This window comes from Pelobates fuscus, chromosome 3, assembly GCF_036172605.1.
Source record: "Pelobates fuscus isolate aPelFus1 chromosome 3, aPelFus1.pri, whole genome shotgun sequence".
In the NCBI taxonomy this organism is placed as follows: Eukaryota; Metazoa; Chordata; class Amphibia; order Anura; family Pelobatidae; genus Pelobates; species Pelobates fuscus.
This window is the reverse complement of record NC_086319.1, coordinates 33,410,585-33,438,152: the sequence shown is the minus strand read 5'-3', so window position 1 is coordinate 33,438,152 and position 27,568 is coordinate 33,410,585. Positions and strand designations below refer to the sequence as shown.

General features: G+C 43.2%; 1 protein-coding gene across 1 annotated transcript in view; it reads left to right on the top strand.

The window, feature by feature from the left end:
• TMEM168 (transmembrane protein 168) overlaps positions 1 to 27,568 on the top strand; it is a 36,183-nt gene that overhangs the window by 5,560 nt on the left and 3,055 nt on the right. The window contains exons 3-4 of the mRNA XM_063446876.1: positions 24,245 to 24,387; positions 25,154 to 25,428. Of these exons, the coding sequence (XP_063302946.1) occupies positions 24,245 to 24,387; positions 25,154 to 25,428 (418 nt within the window). The remainder of the gene's footprint in view (positions 1 to 24,244; positions 24,388 to 25,153; positions 25,429 to 27,568) is intronic.

The following is a 27,568-nucleotide window of genomic DNA, read 5'->3' as shown; positions in this document are numbered from 1 at the left end:
AGTCACCAAAACAAATTTAGCTTAATGAAGCAGTTTTTGTGTATAGATCATGCCCCTGCAGTCTCACTGCCATTTAGCGGTTAAATCACTTTTGTTTCTGTTTATGCAGCCTTAGCCACACCTCCTCTGGCTGTGATTTACACAGCCAGCATGAAAAAAAATGGTTTCATTTTCAATCTGATGTAAGTTACTTTAAAAGATTTTATCTCCTGCTCTGTAATTTGAACTTTAATTACATCCAGGAGATTTCTGCAGTGTCTACCATGCTATTAGTAGAGCAGGAAATAAGACATTTTATATTAAACAGAATTTGCAATAAAGGAAGTGTAAAGATTAGATGACTCCTTTACAGGAAGTATTTAGGAAGGCTGTGTAAGTCACATGCAGGGAAGTGTGACTAAGGCTGTATAAACAAAGTGATTTAACTCCTAAATGGCAGAGAATTGAGCCGTGAGACTGCAGGGACAAGTTGTTTTGGTGACTATAGTGTCCCTTTAAAAAAAATTAGAAATGCAATGGTTCCTAGATCTAGGGTTCGTCAGTCTCTGTAATAATGTATACATTTCCACACTTTTGGTGCAGCAATGGTTCAACGTTTTCAATGTATTTTTACTCAGGATATCAACTTTGTTTGTGAGTTATCATTGGATTGTGTGGATTTATTTAATCTGTTTCAAACCTTGCTGTCTTGAAACTGCTGGCTTTGGCATCTCATTTCTTAAAAATTGCAAGTGCAGTAAATTTATCGCAGCCTTACCGGGAAGCGGAGTATAAAAGCTTGCAAATTGTGATGAGTTTCTTCAAAATATATGCTCTGGTTGCAAAATGAGGCCTTTTGTAATTCACACCCACAGTTTTGTGGTGTTATCTGTGTACTTGTAAGAAATGATTAAAGCACATAACAGCCAGAGATCTACCTTTTGGCCACTCCTGCTTTAGACCATACCAGAATAAATTCTCAGCGCAGGAGGGGATGACAAATAGCTACTGCGCTAAACAAACAAATACTTGCGCTGCTGTACTATGTATTTAACCTGAATTCAGTGTAAGATTTTCAGTTTCTTGTTGCAAAACTAGGCTCAGGCCTCCTGTAAGAGGAGTAATTCTAATAGTTGTGGTTGTTGAATTGCAGTAGATTCGATTTAATGCTGATATTTAGTATAATTTTTTTCTTTATTAGAATAAATTTTCTTTTCATTTTCAAAAAGACATTCATAAATACATAGATATACATTTGCTATTATCAGTGTAAATACAATACTTAACACATAGTTAGATATGCACAACAGACATAACAAACATTAACAATATTTGGTTGAAGTATTTAGATGAAGAAAAAAAAAGGGACCAATATCTTGTAATATGTTGGAAAAAAATAAATAAAAACGAACTAAGTCAATTAAAACGTTCTTTAATCTTAGATATCAAGTTATCAAAATGATGAATATATTTTCCATCATTATTAAAATATGCAACTCCTCTTTCCATTTCAAGCTGGAACAATAATTGAGTTATAAATTGTTTCCTATCTGGTGTATTAATTTGTTTCCAAGTTCTTGCAATTAGTATCTTCACTGCAATAAGAGAATGGATGGTCAATATGAATTGATCTTTCGGGAGTCTATCCCAATTGAGATGGAGTAAGCCTATTTGTGGACATTTTTTTATTTTAATATTAAAAAACTCTAGAAAACTATATATTTGAGTCCCATAAGCAGGACATTTTTGGGCAACTCCACCAAATGTGTAACATATCTCCCTCATGCATTAGGCATCTCCAACATAAGGAGGAATTAGATGTAGATATTTTAGCTAATCTCGTTGGTACTAGGTACCACCTATGAAGGACTTTAAAAAAAAGTTTCAATTACATTTAAACAATGTATATATTTTCTAAGTAATGTCATAGGTGTGCACCAATCCTTATCAGTTAATATAATATTGAGTTCTTTTTCCCATTGTTTTTTTAGCTGTAGGATAGATATCTGAATAAATTTGTCTAATCAAATCAGTTGCAATAGAACATATTGATTTTGTTTTGTTTCTTCTCAAAAATCTTATAAACCAAATTATTTATACTACAATCCTTTCTTAACAAGGAATCATTTAGAAATCCTCTTACTCTCATATAAGAAAAGATTTCTGTATCAGAAAGATTAAATTTAGATTTAAGATTATTAAATGGCATCATCTTATTGTTTTGAAGGAGATCTTTAATATAAATCTCCATTTGGAGAGGTTTAGGTCTGGAATAGCTCTTTCAATAGCTCGTATATTTGCTCCTTCAATTATCTTTGTTATCTTAAGTAATTTTTTAATTCGTTGCCATTCTTTGATGAGATGAGATACAATTATAGAATTAGCTTGCATTAAATACCTATTATAATTGGTCTTATCATCCCAGATTATAAGCGATAAATCTTTCTCTTTTGTTTTTATTGATTCAATCTGATACCAGGGTTGTTTTCTTGACTCAGATATAAAATGTATGTATATGGGAAATTATATTAGCACTATATATGTCTTTGATTAGTGGAAAGGCCATTCCTCCTTGGTTAATTTTCTTTGTTAAAACTTGAGATTTTATTCTAGGTGTTTTCCTGTTCCAAATAAAGTTAGAAAATGAATGTTGGAGCATGTCCAGCCAAGGTTTTGGAACTTGAAGTGGGATCATATTGAACAAATATGTCCATTTGGGGATAACATATGCTTTTATTGTGTTAACTCTTCCCCACCAAGAAATTTCCAAAGGGTGCCATTCCCTAAGAATTTTATTGGTGTGTTTTAACATTTTCAGAAAATTAATCTCTACTATATTTTGAGGATTGGCCGTAATAGTAATTCCTAAGTATTGGAACTCTTTTTTTTTTTTAGTCCACTGAAAATTATATTTCTCTTGAAGGGATCCTAGTATGTGAGAATTTATATTAATTGTTAAGGCTATAGTTTTATGGAAGTTTATCTTATAAATTGACGCATCCTCATAGTTTTTAATCTCTTGCATTAAATTTAAAAGGGAAATCTCGGTATCTGTTATTGAGATTAATACATCGTCTGCATAGAGACATATCTTTGCTTCTAACTCTTCCATTATCATACCTTTTATTTCTACATTTTCTCTAATAGTTATAGCGAATGGTTCGATTGAAAGAACGTATAGCAGGGGCGATAATGGGCATCCCTGTCTCGTTCCGTTACTAATATCGAACCATTCTGAGCATATATCATATCCTATTATTCTTGCTGATGGACCTTTGTAAAGAGCCTTGATCGCGAGTGCAATCCAGCCCTCTAAACCAAATGCAGTCAGAACTTTATTCATATATCCCTATCCGACCCTGTCGAAAGCTTTTTCTGCATCAATTGACAGGGTCAGAAGGGGCGTCTTTGTTAATTGAGCACATTCAAATAAATCAATGATTCTACGAGAATTATAGCTAGCATGGCGACCTCTAACAAAAACCCTATTTGATCTATATGTATCAGTTCAGGGAGTACTAAATTAAGTCTATTAGCTAATATTGCAGCATATAGTTTAACATCTATATTTATTAAGGAGATAGGCCTATAATTTATTTCTGTTGGAGCTTTGTTGGGTTTCAAAATAGGTTTTATATTAGCTCTTAATAGTTCTCGAGTTATTTTGCCAGAGGAGGCAATCTCATCAAACGTTGCAGTTATATTAGGTATTATAATTTTTTTCAATATTTTAAAAAATAAATTAGAAAAACCATCAGGGCCAGGTTTTTTTGATGGTTGTAGATTATTTATTGCTTCTTCTACCTCTATCTGTGATATTTTTTGATTTAGATTTTCTCTTTGAAGTAAGGTAATTTTAGGAATTTGTATTTTATGTAGATATTTATCGATAGCCTGATCTGTAGGTGTATGATGTAGGTTATATAGCTTTTCATAATACTTCCTGAATGAATCACCTATGTCTTCTGGGGTCTACAAAACTTTTCCATCTTCAATAATTTTATAAATCTTATTTTCCATTTTATTTTTCTTAAGTCGGCTTGTTAATATTTTTTTTATTTTTATGGTGCATGAAAGATCACAACATTTCTTGTATGGCCACAACAGCCTTAACAAGCGCATTGGTTACAAGTGTACGAGCATATTTGTGGTAGGAAAGAAACTTGTACATAGTTTAGTGAGTTGCTTGGTTCATAGAAACATTGATGAGTTTAGCTCGGGAGTAGCGAGGATAAGGATAAGGACCAGAAGCTTTTTATCTAGTGAGCTTGTAGCAATTACGTATAATGAGGAGCGCTGCCTGTTTTGCGTAAGTTGTATATACATTAATGAAGGCTATCATGTGCCTCTCAAGTAGCAGTAGACTTTGCAATTGCATGTTACAGTGAGTCATACAGAGGGTATTACTATGTCTGTGACATTCGGGGCTGACGCTCGTTTGAGGTTTAACAGTAGTATGTCACCTCGCAGTGTATGTATAGGGTCCGACGTCTGTTTGCCACTGACTGCTTGTGGTGAGGATGTCGTCTGCGTAGGAGTGGGTATTGGTGCGGTATGGTGTGTGGTAGAGGTTTGTTGCGGTGGGTGATGCCCCATAAGGTGGGGTATGTGGTGTTCTGATGTTCCATGTTTGAAACACGGGGTCTGCTCTGGAGGAGGGAGGGCGGCCTGTGGGCAGCAGGGAGACGTGGGTCGAGGTATCCCTTCAGTTACAGTCGCCTGTAGCGTGGGGTCATGGGTATTGGGGACCTCAGGTAGCAGGTTGGTCCGTGGTGTGTGGTAAGGGGTCTGACGCCGGGGTTCTGTAGTGTGTGTTTGCTTTGCTTCCCTGACAGGGCCCCCTTTCGTTACCTGGCGTGTGGCTTGTGTCGGCCTCAGTCAGGTGTGTGAGGGCGGAGTCTTGTGTGTCAGGTGTCACAGGTGGTTCCCGTGCTCAGCGTTGTCATTCTGGCAGGGGGTGACGTGCGGTCAGGGGTAGTAGGGGGGTGTGAAGGGGAGGTAGCGATGGCGGGGGGTGACCAGGAATTAGTTTGGTTGTGCCTGGGTGTGAGAGGTGGGGTGTGGGCTTCGGGCTCCCGGGCCTGTGTCCGCGTCCCAGCTCCCCCCGTCCCTGGGTCCGGCATCGGCGCGCTCATTTCGGATCCGTCTTTCCGTCGGGACTGCCTCCGATGTTCCGTCGCTCCTGTCTGGGCCCTCCGGCAGGGGGGGCCTCGTATTTGATCCCGGGGGTTGCGTGTCTCCTCCGGTCCCGGAGGGGGAGGCGAGCCATCTTAGCCAGTGGTACCAGGTGTCGTGGTAGCGCTGTATACGTCCGGCCGCTGAGAGGATCAGCTCCTCGATCTGTCTGATGTCCTCCACTCTGGCTAGCCACTCTCTCAGCGTCGGGGCCGTGGGTTGTTTCCAGTGTGTCGGGATAAGACTACGCGCCGCGTTTAGGAGATGTGGTATCACTGATCTCTTGAATTTAGGTGTGGGGATTGAGGTTAGTTGGAGTAGGTAGGTTTCCGGTGTGAGTTGTATGTTTGCGTCCGTTATGGTCACCATGACAGCGTGAATCGCCGACCAGTAGGGTTTGATGTGTGGGCAGGTCCACCAGATATGGAAGAGGGATCCCAGTTCCCTCCCGCACCTCCAGCATTCGGGTTCGCAGGCATCTGTTATTATGGATAGTTTCTCGGGTGTCCTGTACCAGTGCGAGAGCATTTTATATCCTGTTTCCTGGAATTTGGTGGCTATGGATGCTTTATGTATGAGCGTGAACACTGTGGTCCATTGTTCCGCAGGGAGTGTGTGTCCTAGATCCCTTTCCCAGTATTTAGTGAAATAAGGGAGAGGTGCATCGGTGGATGGTGTAATCTGTGTGCGGTATAGTAACGATATTGCGTGCGGTGGGCTCGGGGGGTTCGTGCACATCCTCTCAAAGGCGGTGAGTGCTCGGGTCGCTGAGTCCAGTCCTGGCGTGGTCTGCAGGAACCTCTTCAGTTGATGGTATTTGAAGAGGAGCGACCAGGTGTGCGGGTTGTTCGGGACCAGTTCTCTCAGGGTTGTGATTGCGCCCTGTTTGTACACGTCCTTCAACCTGCAGGGGGTTGGTAGTCCCAGCGCTGTAATGTAGCGGGGATCCTCCGCCGGAGGGAGTCGTGGGTTGTGCGATACAGGGCAGAGAGGTGAGAGCTCCGGAGCCATGTCCTTTTGTAGAGCCAGCCTCCTCCAGATGGTCATTGTGATGTTCAGCGTTGGATGTTGTTTTGGCAATTCGCCTTGCGTCGCTTTCGGTAGCCACGGGAGGAGAGGGAGGGGAGTTTGCGAGAAGCTCGCTTCTATCGGGATCCACAGTTTGTCTTTTGGGTTGTGTGTCCATTCAATCAGTCGTTGGAGGTGTATCGCCTGTCGGTATTTTGTCAGGTCTGGTAAGCCTAGGCCCCCGTGCAGTTTGGGTTTGGTGAGAGTGGCAAAGTTCAGTCTCGCTTTTTTACGGTGCCACACGTATTCTGTCATTGTTTTTCGGACTTGTGCAAAAAAGGATTTGGGGATATGGACTGGTAGGGTCTGTAGGAGGTACAGGAGACGTGGGAGAATATTCATCTTGAGTACACTGATCCTGCCCAGCCATGTGATATGGGGGAGGTGCCAGGCATTCAGGTCTTTTGTGATTCGTTCCAGGAGGGGGGGGAAGTTGATGCGGAAGGTGTCCGTAGGGTCCGCCGATAGCCATGTCCCCAGGTATTTGATCGCCTCTGTGCACCAGCGGAAGGGGAAGTCGTTCTTCAAGCTGGTAACCAGCGCTTGGGGGCATCCCACATTGAGAATCTCAGATTTAGTGTAGTTGATTTTTAGGTTTGACAAGGTGCCATACGTGTCGAATTGCTGCAGCAGTTCTCTGAGAGAGTGCCGTGGGTTGGTGATTGTAAACAGGAGGTCATCCGCATATGCGGAGACTTTGCTGACTCCCCATCTGCCTCCAATTCCGGAGATGCCAGGTTGAGCTCTAATGGCGTTGAGGAACGGCTCCAGACTGAGGACAAAGAGCAATGGTGATAACGGACAGCCTTGTCTCGTGCCGTTTTTTATCTCAAACGGGTCTGAGAGGAGTCCGTTCACCTGTAGTCTGGCTGTTGGGTTGGCGTACAGGGCCGATATCCAGGCCATCATGTGCTGTCCTAATCCGAGGTGTGCCAGTGTGGACTGCAGGAAGGACCAATCGACCCTGTCGAAGGCCTTCTCCGCGTCCGTTGAGATCAGTAGGGCGGGCAAGGGACCCTGCTTTGCTGCGTGGATCAGGTTGAGTGCCTTGGTGGTGTTGTCTCTGGCCTCTCTGCCCTCCACGAATCCCACCTGGTCAGGGTGGATTAGGTCTGGCAGTAGCGGTTGGAGGCGGAGAGCCAGAATCTTGGCGAACAATTTGAGGTCGGTGTTCAGCAAAGAGATCGGGCGGTAACTGGCACAGGAGGACGGGTCCTTCCCTTCTTTTGGTATTACCACTACGTGGGCTCGGAGCGAGGCGGGGTCTAATGAGCCTCCGTTTTGAATGGAGTTGAAGAGGTTGAGCAAGTGTGGGGTAAGAACGTCCGCGAACATCTTGTAGTATTTTGCCGTATAACCGTCCGGGCCAGGACTCCTTCCCTGCTTGGCTTTTTTGATGGCCAAGCATACTTCTGCGTTCGTGATGTCTTCCTCCAGGGCAGCGATGGTTTCGGGCGGGAGTTTAGTTGTCATGTGTTGTGTGATATATGCCTTCTGGCGAGCCTCGAAGGTCTTCGCCGTTTCGGTCTGGCGTGAGGGGTTTGCGGGCAGGTTGTATAGTGAGGAGTAATATTGTCTGAACCCCTCCGCGATGGTTTTCGGCGTGAGCAGTGATTGTCCCCTCAGTGCGATCCGTTGGACATGGCACTTTTGCCTCCTTGCTCTCAGCGCTCTGGCTAGCAGTTTGCCGCTCTTGTTCCCATATTCATAGAATGTTTTCTTCGTAAGCTGAAACTGGAATGTAATCTTAGATGTGAGGCGCGTGTTTAGATCTGCTTTGGCGTCCAGGAGTTGTTTGTAGGTAGCGTCGTCAAGGGAGCGTTTGTGTCGTGTTTCAAGTTGGGTCACTCGGTCGATGAGGTGTGAAATTTCTTGTGCGCGTTGTCGCTTCAGGCGGGTGCCGTGCTTGATGAGAATGCCCCTGATGACTCATTTATGCGCTTCCCAGATGATGGGTAGTGTACAGTCAGGTGGTTTGTTGGTGAGGAAGTAGTGTTCCAAAGCGGTGCGTATTTCCGTTTGGATGATTGGGTCTTCCAGGAGGGATTCGTTTAGCTTCCACGTCCATTGCGGTTTGTAGGGTCTGGGGTCATCGATGGCGAGGATTAGTGGTGCGTGATCGGACCAGGTTATGGGTGCAATGCGGGCAGATCTCAGCGTGTCTAGGTTCCTGTGTTGTATGAAGAAGTAGTCTAATCTCGAATAGGAGCTGTGTGGTGCTGAGTAGTATGTGTAGTCCCTTTCCGTATTGTGGAGAATGCGCCAGCAGTCCGCTAGTAGATGCTCGGAGAGAAGGGATCTCATGCCTCGGAGGACATGGTCCGGGATCGTGGAGACGCCTTTCGACGTGTCGACTCTGGGGTCCAGGGGGGCGTTGAAGTCCCCTCCAATTATGACGGTGCCCTCTCCAAATGTTTCCAGGGTTCGTAGGGCGGAGGACAGGAATTGTTTCTGGCCCTTGTTCGGGAGGTATAAATTTGCCAGAGTGATTTTGGAGTTGCCTACATTCCCTTTAATGAAAAGGTACCTGCCTTCCGCGTCTTGTATCTCCGCTTCGAATTTGAATTGGACGTCTGCTGAGAGCAGAATGGCCACTCCCTTGGATTTGTTCAGGGGGTTGTGGGCGAAGTATCCCGTGGGATAGTATCTGTTGGAGAATCTAGGGGCCTGGGGAGCGTGGAAGTGGGTTTCCTGGAAGAAAGCCACCGATATCCCCAGTGCCCTGATCTCTCGCAGGGCTCTGGCTCGTTTGTGAGGTGAGTTGAGGCCCCTTGCATTTATCGTGTAGAGGTTGATGGAGTTGCCATCGCTTCTGCCCGCGCCAGGGGCGTGGGGAGCGGGGGGGGCGAACCCATGCCACCGGGTCACCTTCCGGCCCTGAGTGGGAGGTGTAAGGAGGGGAGGGGGAGGGGTAGTGGGGAGGGGTGTGGGAGGTGTGATCAGGTCGCAGAGGCGACAGTAAGTAGGGGTAATGTGCCGCTGGGAGGCGGAGGTCCAGGGACGAAGTCCTGTGGGTCCACCTCACAGGTTTTTGGCAGTACACCCGTGGGGTTGGTAGTGTCGGGGGAGGGATGGTCGCCCACTGATGACTTCCCGGTGAGTGGTGAGTCACAGTCAGCTCTCGTCCGTCTCCTGCTGCCCAGTAGCTCTGTAGTGGAGGTTGAAGTGGCACCCATGGAGGGTAGAGTCGTAAAAGGGGAGCGGAAGCGGTCTGTGTAGCGTGGAAGCGGATGTCCGCTTCGGCCCCGCGGTGGTGTGTTCGTGAGTTGAGCGGTGCGGGAATGGAGCGGGGTGAGGGAGGGACTGTCTAATACATTCGTATAACCTATATCTTTAAACAGTAGCATGCACAGGAAGATCTTAGGTAACATTTTAAACAAGTCAAACATTTCAGACCTTTTAAACATATTGAACAAGTTAAACCAGTTGAGCTAGGTAAACATCTCAAACATGCCCATGTAGGGTGATGTGCAGTGGTGCGATGGCACTCAGTCATCTGTCTGTGGGAGTGTGCGTCGTGGGGTGCACGTCTGTTCGAGGGGTGACCAGTCAGGGATGGGGGGGTTGGTGGAATCGAGGTGGGGGGGAGCGTATGCGGGTCATTACCCTTTGAGTTTCTGTCTCGGTGTCGTGTGAGTTCAGATTGTTTCACGTGGGAAGGGTTATGGGTAACATCGGCGTGCCTGTATCTCGTGGGCGTTGGTAGTGTGGTCGTGTACCTGCGGCTAAGTGTGCGTACTCACGGTGGTGCGTGCCCCTGTGTGCTCAGTCCACCCCTTCTGGTATCAGCTCAGTCGTCTATCAGCACTATGTGGTAGTGTTTCGGGCCTTCGGGGGGCTCGTTCGGGGGGGTCAGTTTTCCCGTCGTGTTGTACCACCCCCTTGCTGTTGTAAAGGCAAATGTGACATTTTGAAGATTACATGGAGTAAGATAAAGATAAACAACCTTGACATGGACGGTACAACTTTGCAGCATGGAGGATCATAGGTAACATTTTAAACAAGACAAGCATTTCAGATGTTTTAGGCAAATTGAACCAGTTAAACCTGTTGAGCAAGGTAAGCAACCCAAGCATACCCAAGTAGGATGATGTGCAGTGGTGTGGTGGCACTCAGCCCTCTGTCGGTGGGATTGTGCGTCGTGGGGTGCACGTCTGTTTGAGAGGTGGTCAGTCAGGAATGAGGGGGGTTGGTGGGATCGAGGTGGGGGGGAGCGTATGCGAGTTTGTCATTACCCTTTGAGTTTCCGTCTTGGTGTTTTGTTAATTCAGGTTGTCTTCCGTGGGTAGGGTTATGTGTACTATCGGCGTACCTGTAGCTCGTGGGCGTTCGTAGTGTGGTCGTATACCTGCGTCTAAGTGTGCGTACACACGTCGATATGTGCCCCTGTGTGTTCCTGTGAGCTCAGTCCACTCTTTCTGGTGTCAGTCCGGTCGTCTAACGGCACTATGTGGTGATGTTTCGGGCCTTCGGGGGGTTCGTCAGGGAGGGTCAGGCTTCCCGTCGTGTTGTACCATCCCCTTGCTGTTGTAGAGGCAAATATGACATTCTAAAGACATTACATGGCTTAAAATAAAGATAAACAACATTGACATGGGTGGTACATCTATGTAACATTGTGACCATCATTAGGTAGTGCTTCGGTGGTCTGTCCCCCCGTTATCAGTGCCTGAATGTGTGTGTAGAGGTGTGGTGAGTAGGGTTTTGTCATGCTGGTGTAGGCCTATGTAGTTAAGAGTGAGATGTTTGTATTTGCTGTGTGTGTTATCTCTTGGGGTGGATGCGGCTTGTGGTGTGTCTGTAGTGTCTGTGTTCCCCTGCAGTATACTTGCACAGCTGGGCACATTTTCCCCAGTGGTCTCCGAGAGAGTGGTCAGAGTGTCTCTGGGTCAGCAATCCCCAAAGGATCAGAAAATCACCAGGCAGGAGCATCAGCGTTCGGATGGGGTGTAGTCTCTGGTCGGGTGTGCCCCAGTCTATCATGGAGAGCGTGTGCAGTTTCAGGTAAAAGGTAGATCGGGTAGTATGTCGACCCAAAGCAATCGGAGTGGAGTGTCAGATGTCTACGTTGTAGGGCCCATATGGCCTGTATGGGGGATCTACGGGGCCATCCAGATAGGTTGGGGGGGCAGGGGGAAGTCCAGCTGTGTGAAGCTGCGGTGTGCAGGTGCACGTTTTCTCTTGGTTGGTGAGCAGCGTCCAGGGGGTCTTGCCGAGAAGGTAGAGAGGGGCCGAAAAAAAAAACGAGAGAGTTTCAGGTTTGGGGGAGGGTATCTTGAAGCCTGTCAAGGGTAGGTGGGTAGTGCCCATTGAGGTGTAGTTCAGACATGGGTCTTGAGTGGAGGGGGGGATGGGTAGTGCCCCCTTTATTCCTCCGGTGCTGCTTGCAGGGGGGGAGTGAAGTCGGTGTCTGGGCTTTGGTGTACGATGCGGTGGGTCGGTCTTCCTGCGGAGCGTTCGTTCATCGGGTAGCCAGTCCAATCCAGGATGGGGATTCGTGGGAGGCCAAGCGCCTCTTGAAAGGCCTGGGTGTCTTGTGGCGTGCGAATTGTAGCTTCCGTGGTGCCCCGTCGGGCCGTGAGGGCAAAGGGGAATTGCCATCTATACCGGATCTGGGCCTCCTGTAGCGCGGCGGTTATGGGCCGTAACGCCCTCCGGGCCTGCAGGGTTAGGTGGGAGAGGTCGTTGTATAGCTCGACCACTTGCCCCTCGTGCCTCCAGGAGCATTCTGTGCGGGCTCTCCGCATAATGTCTTCCTTTAGTTGGAAGTCAGGGATGTGGCAAATTATGTCTCTGGGGGGGGCACCCGGGGGTGGTTTGGGCCTCAGTGCCCTGTGCGCCCTATCTATAGGGATGCGGGCTTCCCTGGGCCGGCCTAGGATGCGATTAAATAGTGGTATTAGGAGGGCCCTGGTATCCTCTGGGGCCTCTGATTCCCTGTAGCCTCTTACCCTGATGTTGTGCCTTCTGCCACGATTGTCCAGGTCCTCAACGTGGAGGCGCAGGTCCTACAGTTGTCTGGTTTGTGCTGTGATGGCTGGGAGTGCAGGACAGTGCTGGTCTGGGCCCTGGGATTCAAGGGCCTCCACCCTTGCCTCCAGTGCTGTGAGGGAGGTGCCAAGGGCCGAGATTTCTGTGCGCAGCGTGGATCTGACTTCCTCCAGGAGGGTCTGGAAATCTTCCTTCTTAGGCAGGGATGTAAATAGTGCATACCAGTCCGGCGTTTGTGGTGCCGGTATGCTGCCTCGTGCGTTGGGACCGTCGTCCGACATCTCAGAGCTCGGCGAGGAGGGCGCCATATTGGAGTCCTCATCCCGCGGAAGTAAATCGCCCGGCGTTTGGAGGTAACTCCTAATTGAGGGGTGGGAGCTGGTCCCCTGGGTTCTTGGTGTGGAGGGGGTCATTTGGGACAGTCTTGTGCGTCCCATGGGTGCCGGTTCGTGCAACTTATGCGGTGCTTGAGAGCAGGCAGGAGCGGAGCGCGAGGATTAGGCGGCCATTCTCGTCCGGCGCCCGGCTTGTTAATATTTTATCTATTTTATTGCTCTGGTAGTAAAATTTAGTTTTTAATTGTTTTAAATTGAATTTGATTCTTTAAAGAATCTTTTGATTTATCATATTTTTATATTTTGTTATCAAAAGTATTGTATCCTGAGAATTTTTTTTATTGTTTTGAGCTTGAAGTTTGTATAATTGTAAATAGAGTTCTGATATTGGAGCCCCTCTCATTTTTTTTTTCATAACTTGCAAGTTTTATGAAATAACCTCTAGTGACCGCTTTATATGTGCACCATACATTTTGGTTAGATGTAGTTTCAGGGAGATTTTACTCAAAGAATAATTCAGAAAGATTTTTTTATATATTCTATATTTTGTTTTTTTGCTAATAAGGAATCATTAAGTTTCCATGGTGAAAAATTTTTCTTCCCATTTTCTTTGATTTCTAATATAAGAAAATCATGGTCTGACCATGTATTGATCTCTATTTTGATAGTTTTTACTCGTTTTATAAGGTCAGAGTCGCCCCAACACATATCTATTCTTGCTGAAGTTTTATGAGCAGATGAAGTGTGGGTATAGTTACGATCCGTGAGGTGAAAAGTTCTCCATAAATCGAAAATATCTTTTTTTTTTTTTTTGCCAAATTACATAACGAAGCTGCTTGATTAGCGAGATTTTTATCTATATGTTGACCAGGTTTTATTTGTTTATCTAATTTAGGGTCGGCCACGCAATTAAAATCACCTGCTACTAATAATATTCCTTTTCGGATTGTTTCCACTCTTCTCTTTATTTTTGATAGATATTTGATTGGGGCTTTATTGGGTAGATACATATTGAGTAGAGTGTATTGAATCTCATTGATCTTTCCTATCCATATAATCTACCTTCTGAGTCACAATCAGAATAATCACATGAATAATTAATCAGATTAGAAAACAATATTGCTACTCCCTTTTTTTTATTTTTATTTGATCTGATGCTTCAGCAATAATATTGAACTTTTTTATAGTTCCAGTAATGATTATCTTGTTTCTTCCAATGAGTTTCCTGTATAAAAGAAATTTGAGCTTTTTCTTTGAGTAGAGTATTATATAAATAAGATCTTTTATTTGGGGAGTTGAGTCCTTGAACATTAATTGATATTAGTTTTAACATTTCCAATAGTTCATTTCAAATCATTTCTTTCATTTTTTCCATGTAGACTTACGATTTCTATTGACCCTTTCTTATTCAACCAAATAATTGTACAACAACATTTATAGACAAACAACAAATACCATAATAAATTCTCAGTGCAGGTGGGGATGACAAATAGCTACTGCGCTAAACAAACAAATACTTGCGCTGCTGTATTATGTATTTAACCTGAATTCAGTGTAAGATTTTCAGTTTCTTGTTGCAAAACTAGGCTCAGGCCTCCTGTAAGAGGAGTAATTCTAATAGTTGTGGTTGTTGAATTGCAGTAGATTAGATTTAATGCTGATATTTAACTCCGTCCTTTAATGCAGTTCATTGGCAAATTTCTGCAACCAGACTTCTAATTGGACTAACTTCCTCATTCATTACATTAAGCACAATGTCAGCCCGCTGTGTTGGCAGTGGGAGATGAACAACACAGATCTTGCATGGTATATTTGCTCCCTTGATGTTCTTGTTTGGAGACCTATTATCATGGATCAAAGGAGATTCCAATGTGTCAAGATCATGAGAGACTCTGCATATGTAACATGTTCATCGAGAAAGACTAGCTGCATATGGTGTGGTATAATATTTTATTCCTGAAAAGACCCCTTGTTGTGCAACTCTATATACTGGGTAAAGAAGACAAAAAAAAAAGAAACTCAGGGCACACAAATAACAGAGAAAACAATAGACTTGCTTTAAAAAAAGTTGACCTTATGCAAAGTGGCAATAAATAAATACAAAAATAACCAGTGCCCTCTGTACCTTATTTATTATTCATGTGACCTGTATAGTAGCTAAGAAGGTAGAAATTACTAGTTGTGTGAGTTGAGATAATCTTTAAGTTTGAAGCTTCTCTTTTAATGTGTTTGAGATCTGGAGATATAAGATTGTGTCTTAGGATGGGTATAGGATATTGCATAAGAATGGGATAGCCAGTGGCAGATTGAGAGCAGATGAATGTTACGGGTCAGAAATGGATAGGTGGGACTACAGTAAGTTTATCTTGATTATCAGAGATGACCTGTATTTTGTGGAGTAGTATGGTAAGCATTGTCTGCATAGGCGTGCGCAGCCTATTGCATTAGGGTGTGCACCCTAAAGCACAAGCACACGCGGCGTGTGTATATATATATATATATATATATATATATATATACACACACAAAGCTGTGTGTGTGCTGTGTGAGGGTGCTGTTAGTGTGATGTGTGTGTGAGGGTGCTGGTAGTGTACTATGTGGGTGAGGGTGTTTGTGTGTGCGTGCTTCTGAGGGTGCTGTGAATGTACTGTGTGTCAGGGTGCTGTTTGTGTGTGTGTGTGCACTTGTGAGGGTGCTGTGAATGTACTGTGTGTGAGGGTGATGTTTGTGTGTGAGGGTACTGGGAGTGTGCTGTGTGTGTTTGTTAGGGTCCTGTTTGTGTTTGTGAGGGTACTGTTAGTGTGCTGTGTGAGTGTGAGAGTGCTGTTTGTGTAATGTGTGTGAGAGTTCTGTGTGTTTGTGAGGGTGCTGTGTGTGTGGGTGCTGTATGTGTGTGGGTGCTGTGTATGTGTGTGGGTGCTGTGTATGTGTGTGGGTGCTGTGTATGTGTGTGGGTGCTGTGTATGTCTGTGGGTGCTGTGTATGTCTGTGGGTGCTGTGTATGTCTGTGGGTGCTGTGTATGTCTGTGGGTGCTGTGTATGTCTGTGGGTGCTGTGTATGTCTGTGGGTGCTGTGTATGTCTGTGGGTGCTGTGTATGTCTGTGGGTGCTGTGTATGTCTGTGGGTGCTGTGTATGTCTGTGGGTGCTGTGTATGTCTGTGGGTGCTGTGTATGTCTGTGGGTGCTGTGTATGTCTGTGGGTGCTGTGTGTGTCTGTGGGTGCTGTGTGTGTGTGTGGGTGCTGTGTGTGTGTGTGGGTGCTGTGTATATGTGTGTGTGGGTGATTGTGGGGGTACATTACTCAATATCCCCCCTCCCTTCTTACTTTATGTAGGGAGGGGGGATCTTTCCTTGCTGCTTTCCCTGGTGGTCCAGTGGAGGTGGGGGCAGATCAGTTATCCCCCCTCCCTTCTTACCTTATGCCTGGGAGGGGGGATCCTGCTGCCGCCATCCATCCCTGGTGGTCCAGTGGAGAGTGAACTCTAGCCCCGCAGGACTAGAGTTCACTCACGCGAGATCTGAGTGTTGCCGCGGCAACGCTCAGTTCTCGCGAGAGGAACCCGGCGGAGCTGCTGGCAAGAGCTCCGCCGGTCCTCTCCTGCCTCCCTCACTGCCTGTGAGCCGGTGAGGGGAGGCTGAGAGCAGAGCCGGCGCTCGGATAGCGCCGGCTCTGCATGGACCGACAGGGGAGATCCTGAGATCTCCCCTGCCGGTCTCAATGCATAGGCGTGCCGCGGGGATTAGGGTGTGCCCAGGCACACCCGGCACACCCCGTGCGCACGCCTATGATTGTCTGTTAGAACTAGGATTTTAATACGAATTGTAAAGGATAAAGGAAGCCAGGGAATAGATTGACTGAGATCAAAAATGAATTAACCGATCCAAATATAATATTTATTAAACTTGTACACAGCAAAACAAAGTGCAGTTCATCTGAATCAATTTATCCTGCAAAAATAAAAAAACTTTGATCAACCAAATTTTGTTCATTTGCCGTTTGTTAACCTGAATCTCTCTCGTCCATACGAAATGATTCGGATGAACTGGAAATATACAGAATAAAAAAAGCCTGTGGGGTCAATATGTCCACCATATTAATAAAGGGGAAGGTATAAAACCTACATTGTGCCCAAATCTGCCATGCCCCGCTGGTAAGGTCATATCTACTAAACAGTGCAAAGCCAGTGGCTGCCTACTGTAATTAGAAATTAGCGGTTAGCAGCTATCTGAGTGCTCAGAGCGCTCAAATAAAGGCTTTTCCCTGTTTGAAATCTCATTCTGCACCAAGCCTAATTAATTAATTGATTTGCAGCACGATTTTAATTCATTTTTTTATATAATATGTAATATAATATTTTTTATTTATTTTTTCCAGCGACTAGATTTGTCCCCTCACTATTATTAGTTTTTAGTCACCCAAAACGTGTACTAATTTAGATGTTGGAGAATCAGAATACACAAGTCTAATGTGTATGTCCTGCAGCATTGTGACATCCAGGTCAAGCTCAGAGTAAGGAAATGTATAGTGTCAAATTGCAACAGTAGATTTTACTTTTTTGTTTTATCCTTTAAGTGAAACATCTTAATGTTTCTGTATGGAGGGAACCTGTTGGATCTTGACATGGTTGGTATTTAGGTTTAGCTTAATAATTATCATTAGGTATTCTTCCATTATTCAGTAGCATACTCTAAACACCATAACAATGTATGCAGAGGCCGTGCGCCAAATAGGTCTCCTGTCAATGTATTGCTACAAACTGTAGACTGCTCCCTCTAGCATCCAACGGAGGTAGTTTTACGTCCTTTGCCTCCGATAATCTTTCCAAGTTGTGTATGTAGTGTTTACATGATGAGCATATTGCTTTCCTCCACCAGTTGTTGTTCAGTGAAAGCAGCCTTGTTAACAAAACTGTGAACATGGTGGTACATAAACTGATAGCATCCAGGATATGGCTGTTAACATCTTATTGAGCAGGTCTCGGCTGTTGTGATGTGTGAAACTGCTAGTGGGGGCTGAACTGTATATTGTATAAACCACAGATGGGACAGATCTTTATAGGATGGACCAGAATTAGAAACTCTTGATCACTTCTATTGACCACTTCTATTAACCATAGCCACTACATTTACATTTCATTGGTTACTGTGCCGTTAAAGAGCAGCTGTCATTTTAGAATTGTCTTTATTGGTATGTTAATGTATTCCTTATAGTGAGCAAACATGTATTTTCCCGACGTGGTGGCCCTACAATAAGGGGGATGTACTCTTCCCTGGGGCAAGCATCTGAAATTAAAATTAACATAAAAAGTTCCTCCCCCAACAGGTATAAGACACCAACCTGCCATGAACCCTCAGTTCTCTTTCTTGTTCCATCAAGAACGGACGGCATCTGGAGGAAAGATCGTGAGGCACATGGGTTGCTGCCATGGGGATCTGGCTTGATAGCCTTCCAAGTGGTGAGCTGAGTGACCACTCTTCAACCTGCAGAATTATGAAGCAGGTATGAGTTTCTTGCTTTATGCCAAGTGCCAGTCACCGGCAAAGCAAGTGGGAGGTCATTAGTGGCAGCAAATCACTGCCCGATCAAGATGCATGCGCACAGCGGTGGAACGTACGTCCGGGAGGCTATGCGTTCCACCGAAGTTCCGATCTCGTTTTGCGCATGCGCGATCGGAACTACAGAAAATTGGCGCAAGAAAAAAAAAGCTACTTATAAAACGAAACATCTGATATGTAACGAATGTTCCACACCACTACCAGGTGGTACCAAGAGAAAAATCTGCATTCAGTGTTCGTCCTTAACGCTGGAAAAGTCCAAGCAACAGGACATAAAATAATTTTTATCTTGGTTTCAAGACAACCTTGCCCAAACATTTGAATCTGCAAAATCAAATGTAACAGGACCCATTCAAGTACCAGTTAATAAAAGGCAAAAATGGAAAAGATCCTCATCTAGATCTGAGCTGTCTTCGGGCAAATGTTCAGTGTCTTCCTATTTGGAAACTTCTAGTGATTCAATGACGGAAATTGGTTTACCACATGAAGAGCTAAGATAATTTATTAAAGAGGTCAATGTTGCCTTATCTGAAGGATGCCAGAAAAAGGAAATAAAAGTCCTCAGGACATGAAGTATTCTTGGAAGCCCAGATATAAGAACTTCCAGTATTAGAACCACAGTTTTTTTCATCAACAAATAAAAGATCCGAAGTTTGATGAACATAAAGACATCAAAACAGAGCAAAAAGATTCTGATGCCACACAAGTGGGGGGAAGGATGCAGCAATATTTTCACAAATGGAGAGACCACTGCAAATCCGTGGAATGTGAATCTGGTTGCAAGAGGATGCAAAATAAAATTCAGATAGTCCTTATATCCTCAGACCAAATTTCCTTATCTTCTTACCAATCAAAGCTAAAAAACCAAGCACTTATTTACGCTACTGTAACATTATCAAAAAAGGTGTTATCGAAAGCGTTCAAAGGATTCAACAATATCAGGGAGTTTACTCTCAGTTGTTCCTGGTCCCAAGACTAGATATGTCCTTTCATTCCATTCTAGATCTGAAGGGAGTAAACGTCATGAGTGCATATCAACACTTTAAAATGGAAACCATTGCCTCTGTCATGCATACCATTCAGAAAAGAGATTTTATGGCAACATTGGATTTGAAAGATGCGTACCTGTACATAGTTATGGAAGTAGGCTCAATAGAATTCCTGAGGATTGCCTTAAAGAAGGGTTACAAGGTTCACCACTTTCAGTTTAAATCCCTACCGTTCAGACTCTCCTTTACAAAAGTCCTAGCGCCTATCACTGCGCTCTTAAGGGAAGAGGGAATCACCGTTATTCCCTACTTAGACGACTGGTTCATCAAGCCAAAATCAAGAAATGCTCTGGTAGGAGATGTGAAATACACTCTCAATACTAAACGAGCATGGTTGGGTGATAAACCTAGAAAACTCACAACTGCAACCTACAAAGTCATTCAATATCTAGGGTTTTTTTCTTTTTGTTTTTAAATCAAGTTAGACACTGTCAATCCACATGATTTCTGAAAAGAAGAACGATATGGAAGCAGATCACAGACCTTCAGGAAGAAATAACGTGCTCAATAAGGAAAGCCATGCAGGTGCTGGGACATCTCACTTCAACTATCCCAGCAGTAAAATGGTCCCGAGCAGAATCAAGACCTTTACAGTGGGAGATTCTTAAAGTGGTGCAAGAAAGAAGATGACTTGGATACTGTAATAAATATTTCAGATCCTGTAAGAAGACAGCTGAATTAGTGGAAAAAGACCAGATTCCTTTTAGAAGGTCTATCTTTTCAACCATGGGTCATAATCACCACGGATACTTCAACTGTAGGTTGGGGAGCGCACCTGCAGTACTATATGAGGCAAGGGACATGGTCTGCAGAAGAAAGAGAAGAATCATTAAATTTCAAAGAATGGATAACCGTTTTGTATGCTATTCTTCAGTTCAAACCTCTCATTGTGGAAAAACTGTAAACATACAATCTGACAACCAGACTACAGTAGCCTACCTCAACAAACAAGGAAGTACAAGGATAATAAAGCTGCACTCTCTTTGCACAAGAATTATGTCTTGGACTCAACATCATCTAAAAGACCTATCTGCTACTCATATAAGAGGGATGGACATCAATGCAAGACAACCTTAGCAGATCAAGATGGTCCCAGAACGAATAGTCTCTGAATCCAGTCATTTTTTTTCTCATGTTGTGAAGGTATTTGGTCTGCCAGTCATAGACCGTGTGGCAAGATGGACAACGCAAAAGTGGAAACATTTGCCTCCCACTTCAAGGCAGACTTTCCTCTGGTTCTTGATGCCCTGTCAATCAAGTAGAACTTCAGCCTCTCTTACCTATTTCCCCCCGGTAAACCTCATTCCATGTATTTTGCAAAAAGAAGAGAAGGCAGTTGTACTGGCCATAATTCCATACTGGTCAAACCGGAGCTTGTTCTCAGTCTTGAGGACAATGGCTTTGAAGTACTGGACACTTCCAGTTTCAACAAAACTCCTGGAGAACAAAGGAATTCCAATAGAAGTATTAAGAAGATGTTCAAATCGACAGCTTGGCTGCTGCACGGCTAATACTACATGACAAGGGCATTAAAAAAGGAAAGATTCTTCTTAATTCTACCAGAAGATCTACCACTGGTATATACTTGAAAATTTGGGCGAAATTCCTTCATTGGGGCAAGTATCCTCATTGCCTAACACGTTCTCCTTTGACTGATATAATTTAGCATTTTCTGCAAGATGACCTCCAAGCAGGTCTTGGTTTATCAACCCTTAAGGTTTTAGTATCAGCTCTTAGCCACTTCCTGGTCAAGAATTTGGCTTATTAGATTTTTTCAAGGCAGTCAGGCCTCCAAGAAAAAAATTCTTCCCCTCTTGGGGATCTGTCTTCAGTCCTCAAGGCACTTTGTACTCACCCATTCGAACCTTTTGGAGGAAACATCCTTAAAACTCTTGTATCTAAAAAACGCATTTTTGGTGGCTATAACATCTGCAAAAAGAGAGAAATTCAGGCTCTGTCATCTTCTCAAGAATTTTAAAAATTTCTTCCAGACAAGGTTGTTCTATATCCAAAACCATCGTTTCTGACTAAGGTCATCTCTTCTAGGGCTCCTAATCATCCAATTTCCCTGCCTTCTTTTGGTGATCCATCAGCCTCTGGTCTGGAAAGAAATTGGCACATGCTAGATGTCGGAAGATAACTTAGAACCTACTTAGACTGCTCCTCTGCAATTAGGAAGACTGGTCTTCTTTTTATTAACTTTTTTGGAAAGTATAAAGGTCATACAGCCTCTAAGTCTACTCTGGCTAGATGGCTAGTGGACACTATAAAGTTGGCTTGTGCTGCATCGAATCTTCCTTTGCCTACCTCTTTGAAAGCTCATTCAACGAGAGCCATGGCTACTTCTTGGGCTGAAGAAGCTCAAGCTTCGCCAAAAGATTTCTGCAGAGCAGCTACATGGTCTTTATTCAACACCTTCGTAAAGCATTACAGACTAGACGTATTCTCTGCCTCTGACGCTGCTTTCGGGCATAAGGTGTTACAAGCGGTGGTTGCATAATTCCCTCCCAAAGTTCTGGGATCTTGTTATATCCCTATTGTACTGCCACCATATGTCAGGAAAAATGAATTTTACTTACCGTAAATTCATTTTTCCTTGATATGATGGCTGTACAACACTCCCCCTTATTATTAATAAATTTGAAAATTTGTCTCTGATGTTTTATTGTGACGAACTGAGGGTTCATGGCAGGTTTGTGTCTTATACCTGTTGGGGGAGGAACTTTTTATGTTCCTTTTAATTTCAGATGCTTGTCCCAGGGAAGAGTACATCCCCCTTTTTGTACTGCCACCATATTAAGGAAAAAGGAATTTACGGTTGAAGTTCCAGGAGGGATAAGCCAAATGGCAAATGATTTAGGTAAATTAGAAAAATGGTCAGAGCTGTGGCAACTGACATATAATAATGTGGATAAGTGCAAGATAATGCATCTTGGGCATAAAAACCCAAGGGCAGAGTATAGAATATTTGATATCCTACTAACCTCAACATCTGAGGAAAGGGATTTAGGAGTTATAATTTAGATAATTTGAATCTAGGCAGACAATGAAATAGAGCAGCAGGAAATGCTAGCAGAATGCTTGGTTGTATAGGGAGAGGTATTGGCAGTAGAAAGAGGGAAGTGCTCATGCAATTGTACAGAACACTGGTGAGACCTCACTTGGAGTATTGTACGTAGTACTGGAGAAGGATATTGATACTTTAGAGAGAGTTCAGAGAAGGGCTACTAAACTGGTTCATGGATTACAGGGTAAAAACTTAAAAGGAAAGGTTAAAGGATCTTAACATGTATAGCTTGGAGGAAAGACAAGACAGGGGGATATGGTAGAAACATTTAAATACATAAACTAAATCAACACAGTAAAGGAGGAGACTATATTTAAAAGAAGAAAAACTACCACAACAAGAGGACATAGTCTTAAATTAGAGGGGCAAAGGTTTAACAATATCAGGAAGTATTACTTTACTGAGAGGGTAGTGGATGCATGGAATAGCCTTCCAGCTGAAGTGGAAACAAACAGTTTTCCTGGCACTGCAGGTCCCCTCTCCCTCCCACCCCCCATCCCAGTTTGCTGAAAGGGTTAAAACCCCTTCAGTGACTTACCTGTATCCAGCGCCGATGTCCCTCGGTGCTGCTTCAGGGCCCGCCCACGCTCTTCCCCTGCCGACATCATCCGTCGGAGACTTATTGCGCATGCGGGCCGGCGACGGGGGAGACTTAATGCGCATATAATGTGCTATAAACCCGGAAGTGCCCTCTAGTGGCTGTCTAGTAGACAGCTATTAGAGGAGGAGTTAACCCTGCAAGGTAATTATTGCAGTTTATGAAAACTGCAATATTTACAGTTGCAGGGTTAAGGGTAGTGGGAGTTGGCACCCAGACCACTCCAATGGGCAGAAGTGGTCTGGGTGCCTGGGGTGTCCCTTTAAGCATGCGTGGAATAGACAAAAGGCTATCCTAGCTATAAGATAAGGCCAGGGACTAATTCAAGTATTTAGAATATTGGGCAAACTAGATGGGCCAAATTGTTCTTATCTGCCGTCACATTTTATGTTTCAATGTAAAATTACAGTTTTATGAGATATGAAAAAGTTAATGTAGAAATCCACACTTCTTTATCCTTTTCTGTTGTTTACCCAGACAATTGGCATAGAGGAAGCATACAGAGAAAAAGAGAAATGAAACCATATTTGTATTCCTCCTGCTCATTTGCAATGTGAGCTCTTACTGTGCCAGGACTTAAATGGGTTGTAATGTCATAATTTAGTTATTTTTAAAGGAACAATCCAAGTAGTGGTTACGGTGCAAGGAGTGTTCTGGTGCTGTCTCCATGTAATCTGCCAAACTTGTTTAGCATTATTTTTACACTTACCTGGGTCACAGCAGGTGCCCATGCTTCATCTAGTCTTCTTAAGGCTGGATTCCAACGTAGGCATTTGTTTATTCACAAAGAGCATCATTAGGCCACTCTCAACCAATGAATGAGTTTAATAAGTAGATGGCAGAGGGGGGTGGGGGGCAATTGTATTTATGCTTGTTTTCAGAATCTACTCCTTGTTTTGTGTCTTTTTTTATTATTATTATTCCTGCCCTTATAGAGAACCTCTGTACACCTAACTTTTTCTAAATTAAGTTGTTATGGTGCCAGAAGGTCCCTGGTGTTGGCTCACTTTTAGTGGTTTAACCGTTCACAAATGGTTTAACCCCAAAATCTCCACCCTAGCGCCGGATTGTTCTGCCTCCTCTAACAACTTCTTGCTGAAAAGCTTAAAACCGGAGCCTTGGACTGCCGCCGGCATGGGTGCCACTGATTGGCTTAGAGCAGCTTCTCATTCATTCCATTGCTCCCCATTAAAAAAAAAAACAGCTTGAGAAACGTTCATTATTTTCTTTTTAAACGCATATCTGTGTAATTATAGTGACCATCTGTTTTGATATTTTTGCATTGTTTGCTACCTCTGTGAAACATAATAAACAAAAATATATATCTATAATGCCTTATAACAAATCTGAAACTTTAACTCTAACTGGTGCGTATGGTAACCTGTTGCTAAGAGTTTGTTTAATCTGTTTTTATTTGTATTGTAGCCAACCCGTGGAATCTTCATGAGTGTGTTCCTGATTGTCCTTCCTCTTGAGTCCATGGCTCATGGGCTCTTCCATGAACTGGGCAGCTGCTTGGGAGGGACATGTGTTGGCTATGCAGTGGTGATTCCCACAAATTTCTGCAGGTATTTTAAATTCTATTTTTTTTCCATCTGGGTATGAATTTCATAAAGGGAAGTGAACATCTTTGGATTCTAGAATGGTGACACATACTGAATTACGTGTGAATCATACCAGGTTATTTGCAATGGGACTTTTATACCACATGACAACTGTCTATACTAGGTGCTAGCTCGAATGGCCAACAAATTAATAATTACTGTTACTACTGTCCGTTTCCAAGTAGCCCCGTAACCATATTTGGGTGCACATCCTGTGTCCTTGACTCCCAGTAGTCGCTGACTGTGGCTTGGCTCTTAATGAAATTCACATCGCAATAGAGGAAGTGAAAGCTCCTTTGCTATGTCACTGTGTCGGGGATCGTTTTGTAGTTTGATTTCTCAATTTTAGAAATTCCTGCACTGCAGTTATAAGCCACTCTCAGCAGAAGAAGTGGGTGCAGACTACTCTCTGCATAATGCAGTGATTCAAAACTCTTTTGGTGTTTAGGGTGACTGTTTAATTATTTATTTTGCTACTAAATATAGCCCAACCTTCCGAATTATGAATTACCAATTCCAGACAGTTAGATCAAAATTCCTGCTCAGATTTTTATTGGATAAATGAGTATAAAATTATTTTACATACTCCATGGGGAACAAATGTGGTTCATTTATCCTGTTGTTCTCTGTTTGCTGTATCTTCACTTCACACTTGAAATATCAATAACGGTGCATATAGCAAAATTATTTTTTTTTCTCCTCTATTTTTATTTCCCACACCTGTAACCAGCCCCAGTGGTCAGCCTATGCTTCTTCCACCGGAACATGTGCAGGAATTAAATTTGCGGTCCACAGGCATGCTAAACTCTATCCAGAAATTCTTTGCATCCCATATGATAGAGACCTATGGTTGTGACTACTCCACAAGTGGACTCGGCTTTGATACGTTGCATTCAAAACTGAAAAGTTTTATGGAGTTGCGGACATCGGATGGCCCCCGACATGATACCTATATAATATACTACAGTGGTCACTCCCACAGCACCGGAGAATGGGCACTAGCTGGTAAGTTGTTTTGCGCTTTTGTGTTTCTTACTAGACTTGTGCACAAAACCCTTTGAGCTGTGTTGAAATGCCTGTCAATCCATGGGCGAAAAACAGATTATTTCGGATTAACGTAACAAATCAATTCATTCATCCATGGATAAAAAGGCATTTGATTTATATGGCACAACTGAATGGGATTAGCAAGATGACTACTTACCATGGGAAGGCTAGTGGAAAAAGACTTGCAAGTATACCCACTGCACTTCTGCATTCACACATACACTGGCCCTTCATACATATACAGGCCTGCATTCACATACTTGTTGACCCTCCACACATATACACCCTGGCATTCACACACATAATGGCCCTCCACATTCATACACCACTGCATTCTCACACATGGTGACCATTCACACACGCACACACATACTGACCCTATACACACTGCATTAACGCTCCACTCTACTCGCTTAAACCCTGAAGTGGATTTATAAAATATATAATTGTATAATTAATGGATTTCAGAACCAGCTGATTACATGTCTGTAAAAGAAAGAAGTGGTTATGAACCACTGATCTATATAATGCAAAGAAGGATAGACGTCCATCCTGAATTTGGGCTTAAACATAAAATCCAAAGTTGCCAAACTGGGAATAACCTAGTAATAGTACAGTCATGCATATTTCATTTTGGTATTTTTCATTTTGTATCCATCAAACCATTTTTGTACATCAAATGGCGATGTGCTCTGATTTTTGGCAGGGTATTGATGTTTTTATATTTGCTTGATGAGTCTTCTGTTAATCCGTGGATTATTTGCAGAGATTTTCGTTTTTCGTCTGTTAGAGCTTTTGAATCCAGCCATTACGCACTGATGGCCAAGCTACAGGGTTTTTTGCTAATAAAGCAGTGCACAGTTTATCAGTCAGTAATGTGCTCTGACAGATGGAACATACAGTCATTAGCATTTTTTAATCTAGAGCATCTTTGGACCTCTAGAGAAACCTATTAAGAATTGCAAAATTCAAATGTTAACACTCTCCTAGCACAGTAACATTCTAAATATTTGTTTACTTGAAGCAAATCTACAGATCTAATATTATTTATCTAACGTACAACTGATGGGTTTAGGAGGTCTTGAATGCAGTTAGAAAATATTATCCATTGTAAAATAAACTGGTGACTAGCCAGCCTTCACACAGACAGAAAAATGAATGCCAGTGTTAAATGAGTATTAAAATATAAACATGGGATTTATTGCATAAATATATATAAAAAAAAAAAAATCTGATCAAATTCACCAATTTCTTTGGCTCAGTCTCTTGAAAATATTCAGGTTCCAATACACAAATGTGACTATATCCAGATGTATACTCCATTTCTATCCATATCAATGTGACCCCTTAAAAATTATCACCTGAAATAGAAGAAATAAAGTACATAGTGTAGATTTATTTAGCCAATACAAATTGCCAATTAAAACCCAAACACTAAAAAAAAATGTGAGACATTTCTAAGCTCACACAAATAGCAGTTTAGGTAATACGGGCCAGATGTCTATTACTGCTCCTATCCGCACAGCGTGCTGTCCACCAGGCTCTGTATCCGGAGGTAGCTGTCGCGGGCTGGACAGGAGGCTGACTCATTGATTCCTCTGGTCCTTTACCACCTCCTTGCAACGACTCACTGCTATTAATGTCCGCATAGAAATAAGTCTCAATGCTGTCATTGTACTGATTAACCCCTTAGTGACCAGACCATTTTTCAATTTTCTTACCGTTAAGGACCAGGGACGTTTTTACATTTCTGCGGTGTTTGTGTTTAGCTGTAATTTTCCCCTTACTCATTTACTTTACCCACACATATTATATACAATGTTTCTCGCCATTAAATGGTCTTTCCAAAGATACTATTATTTTCATCATTTCATATAATTTACTATTTTTCTTTTTTAATAAAATATGATGACATCTATTTCAAAAACACACTTTTTCTAACTTTGACCCCCAAAATCAGTTAGTCATCTACAGCCGCCAAAAAAAACCCATGCTAAATAGTTTCTAAATTTTGTCCTGAGTTTAGAAATACCCAATTTTAACATGTACTTAGTTTTTTTCCAAGTCATAGGGCTATAAGTACAAGTAGGACATTGCT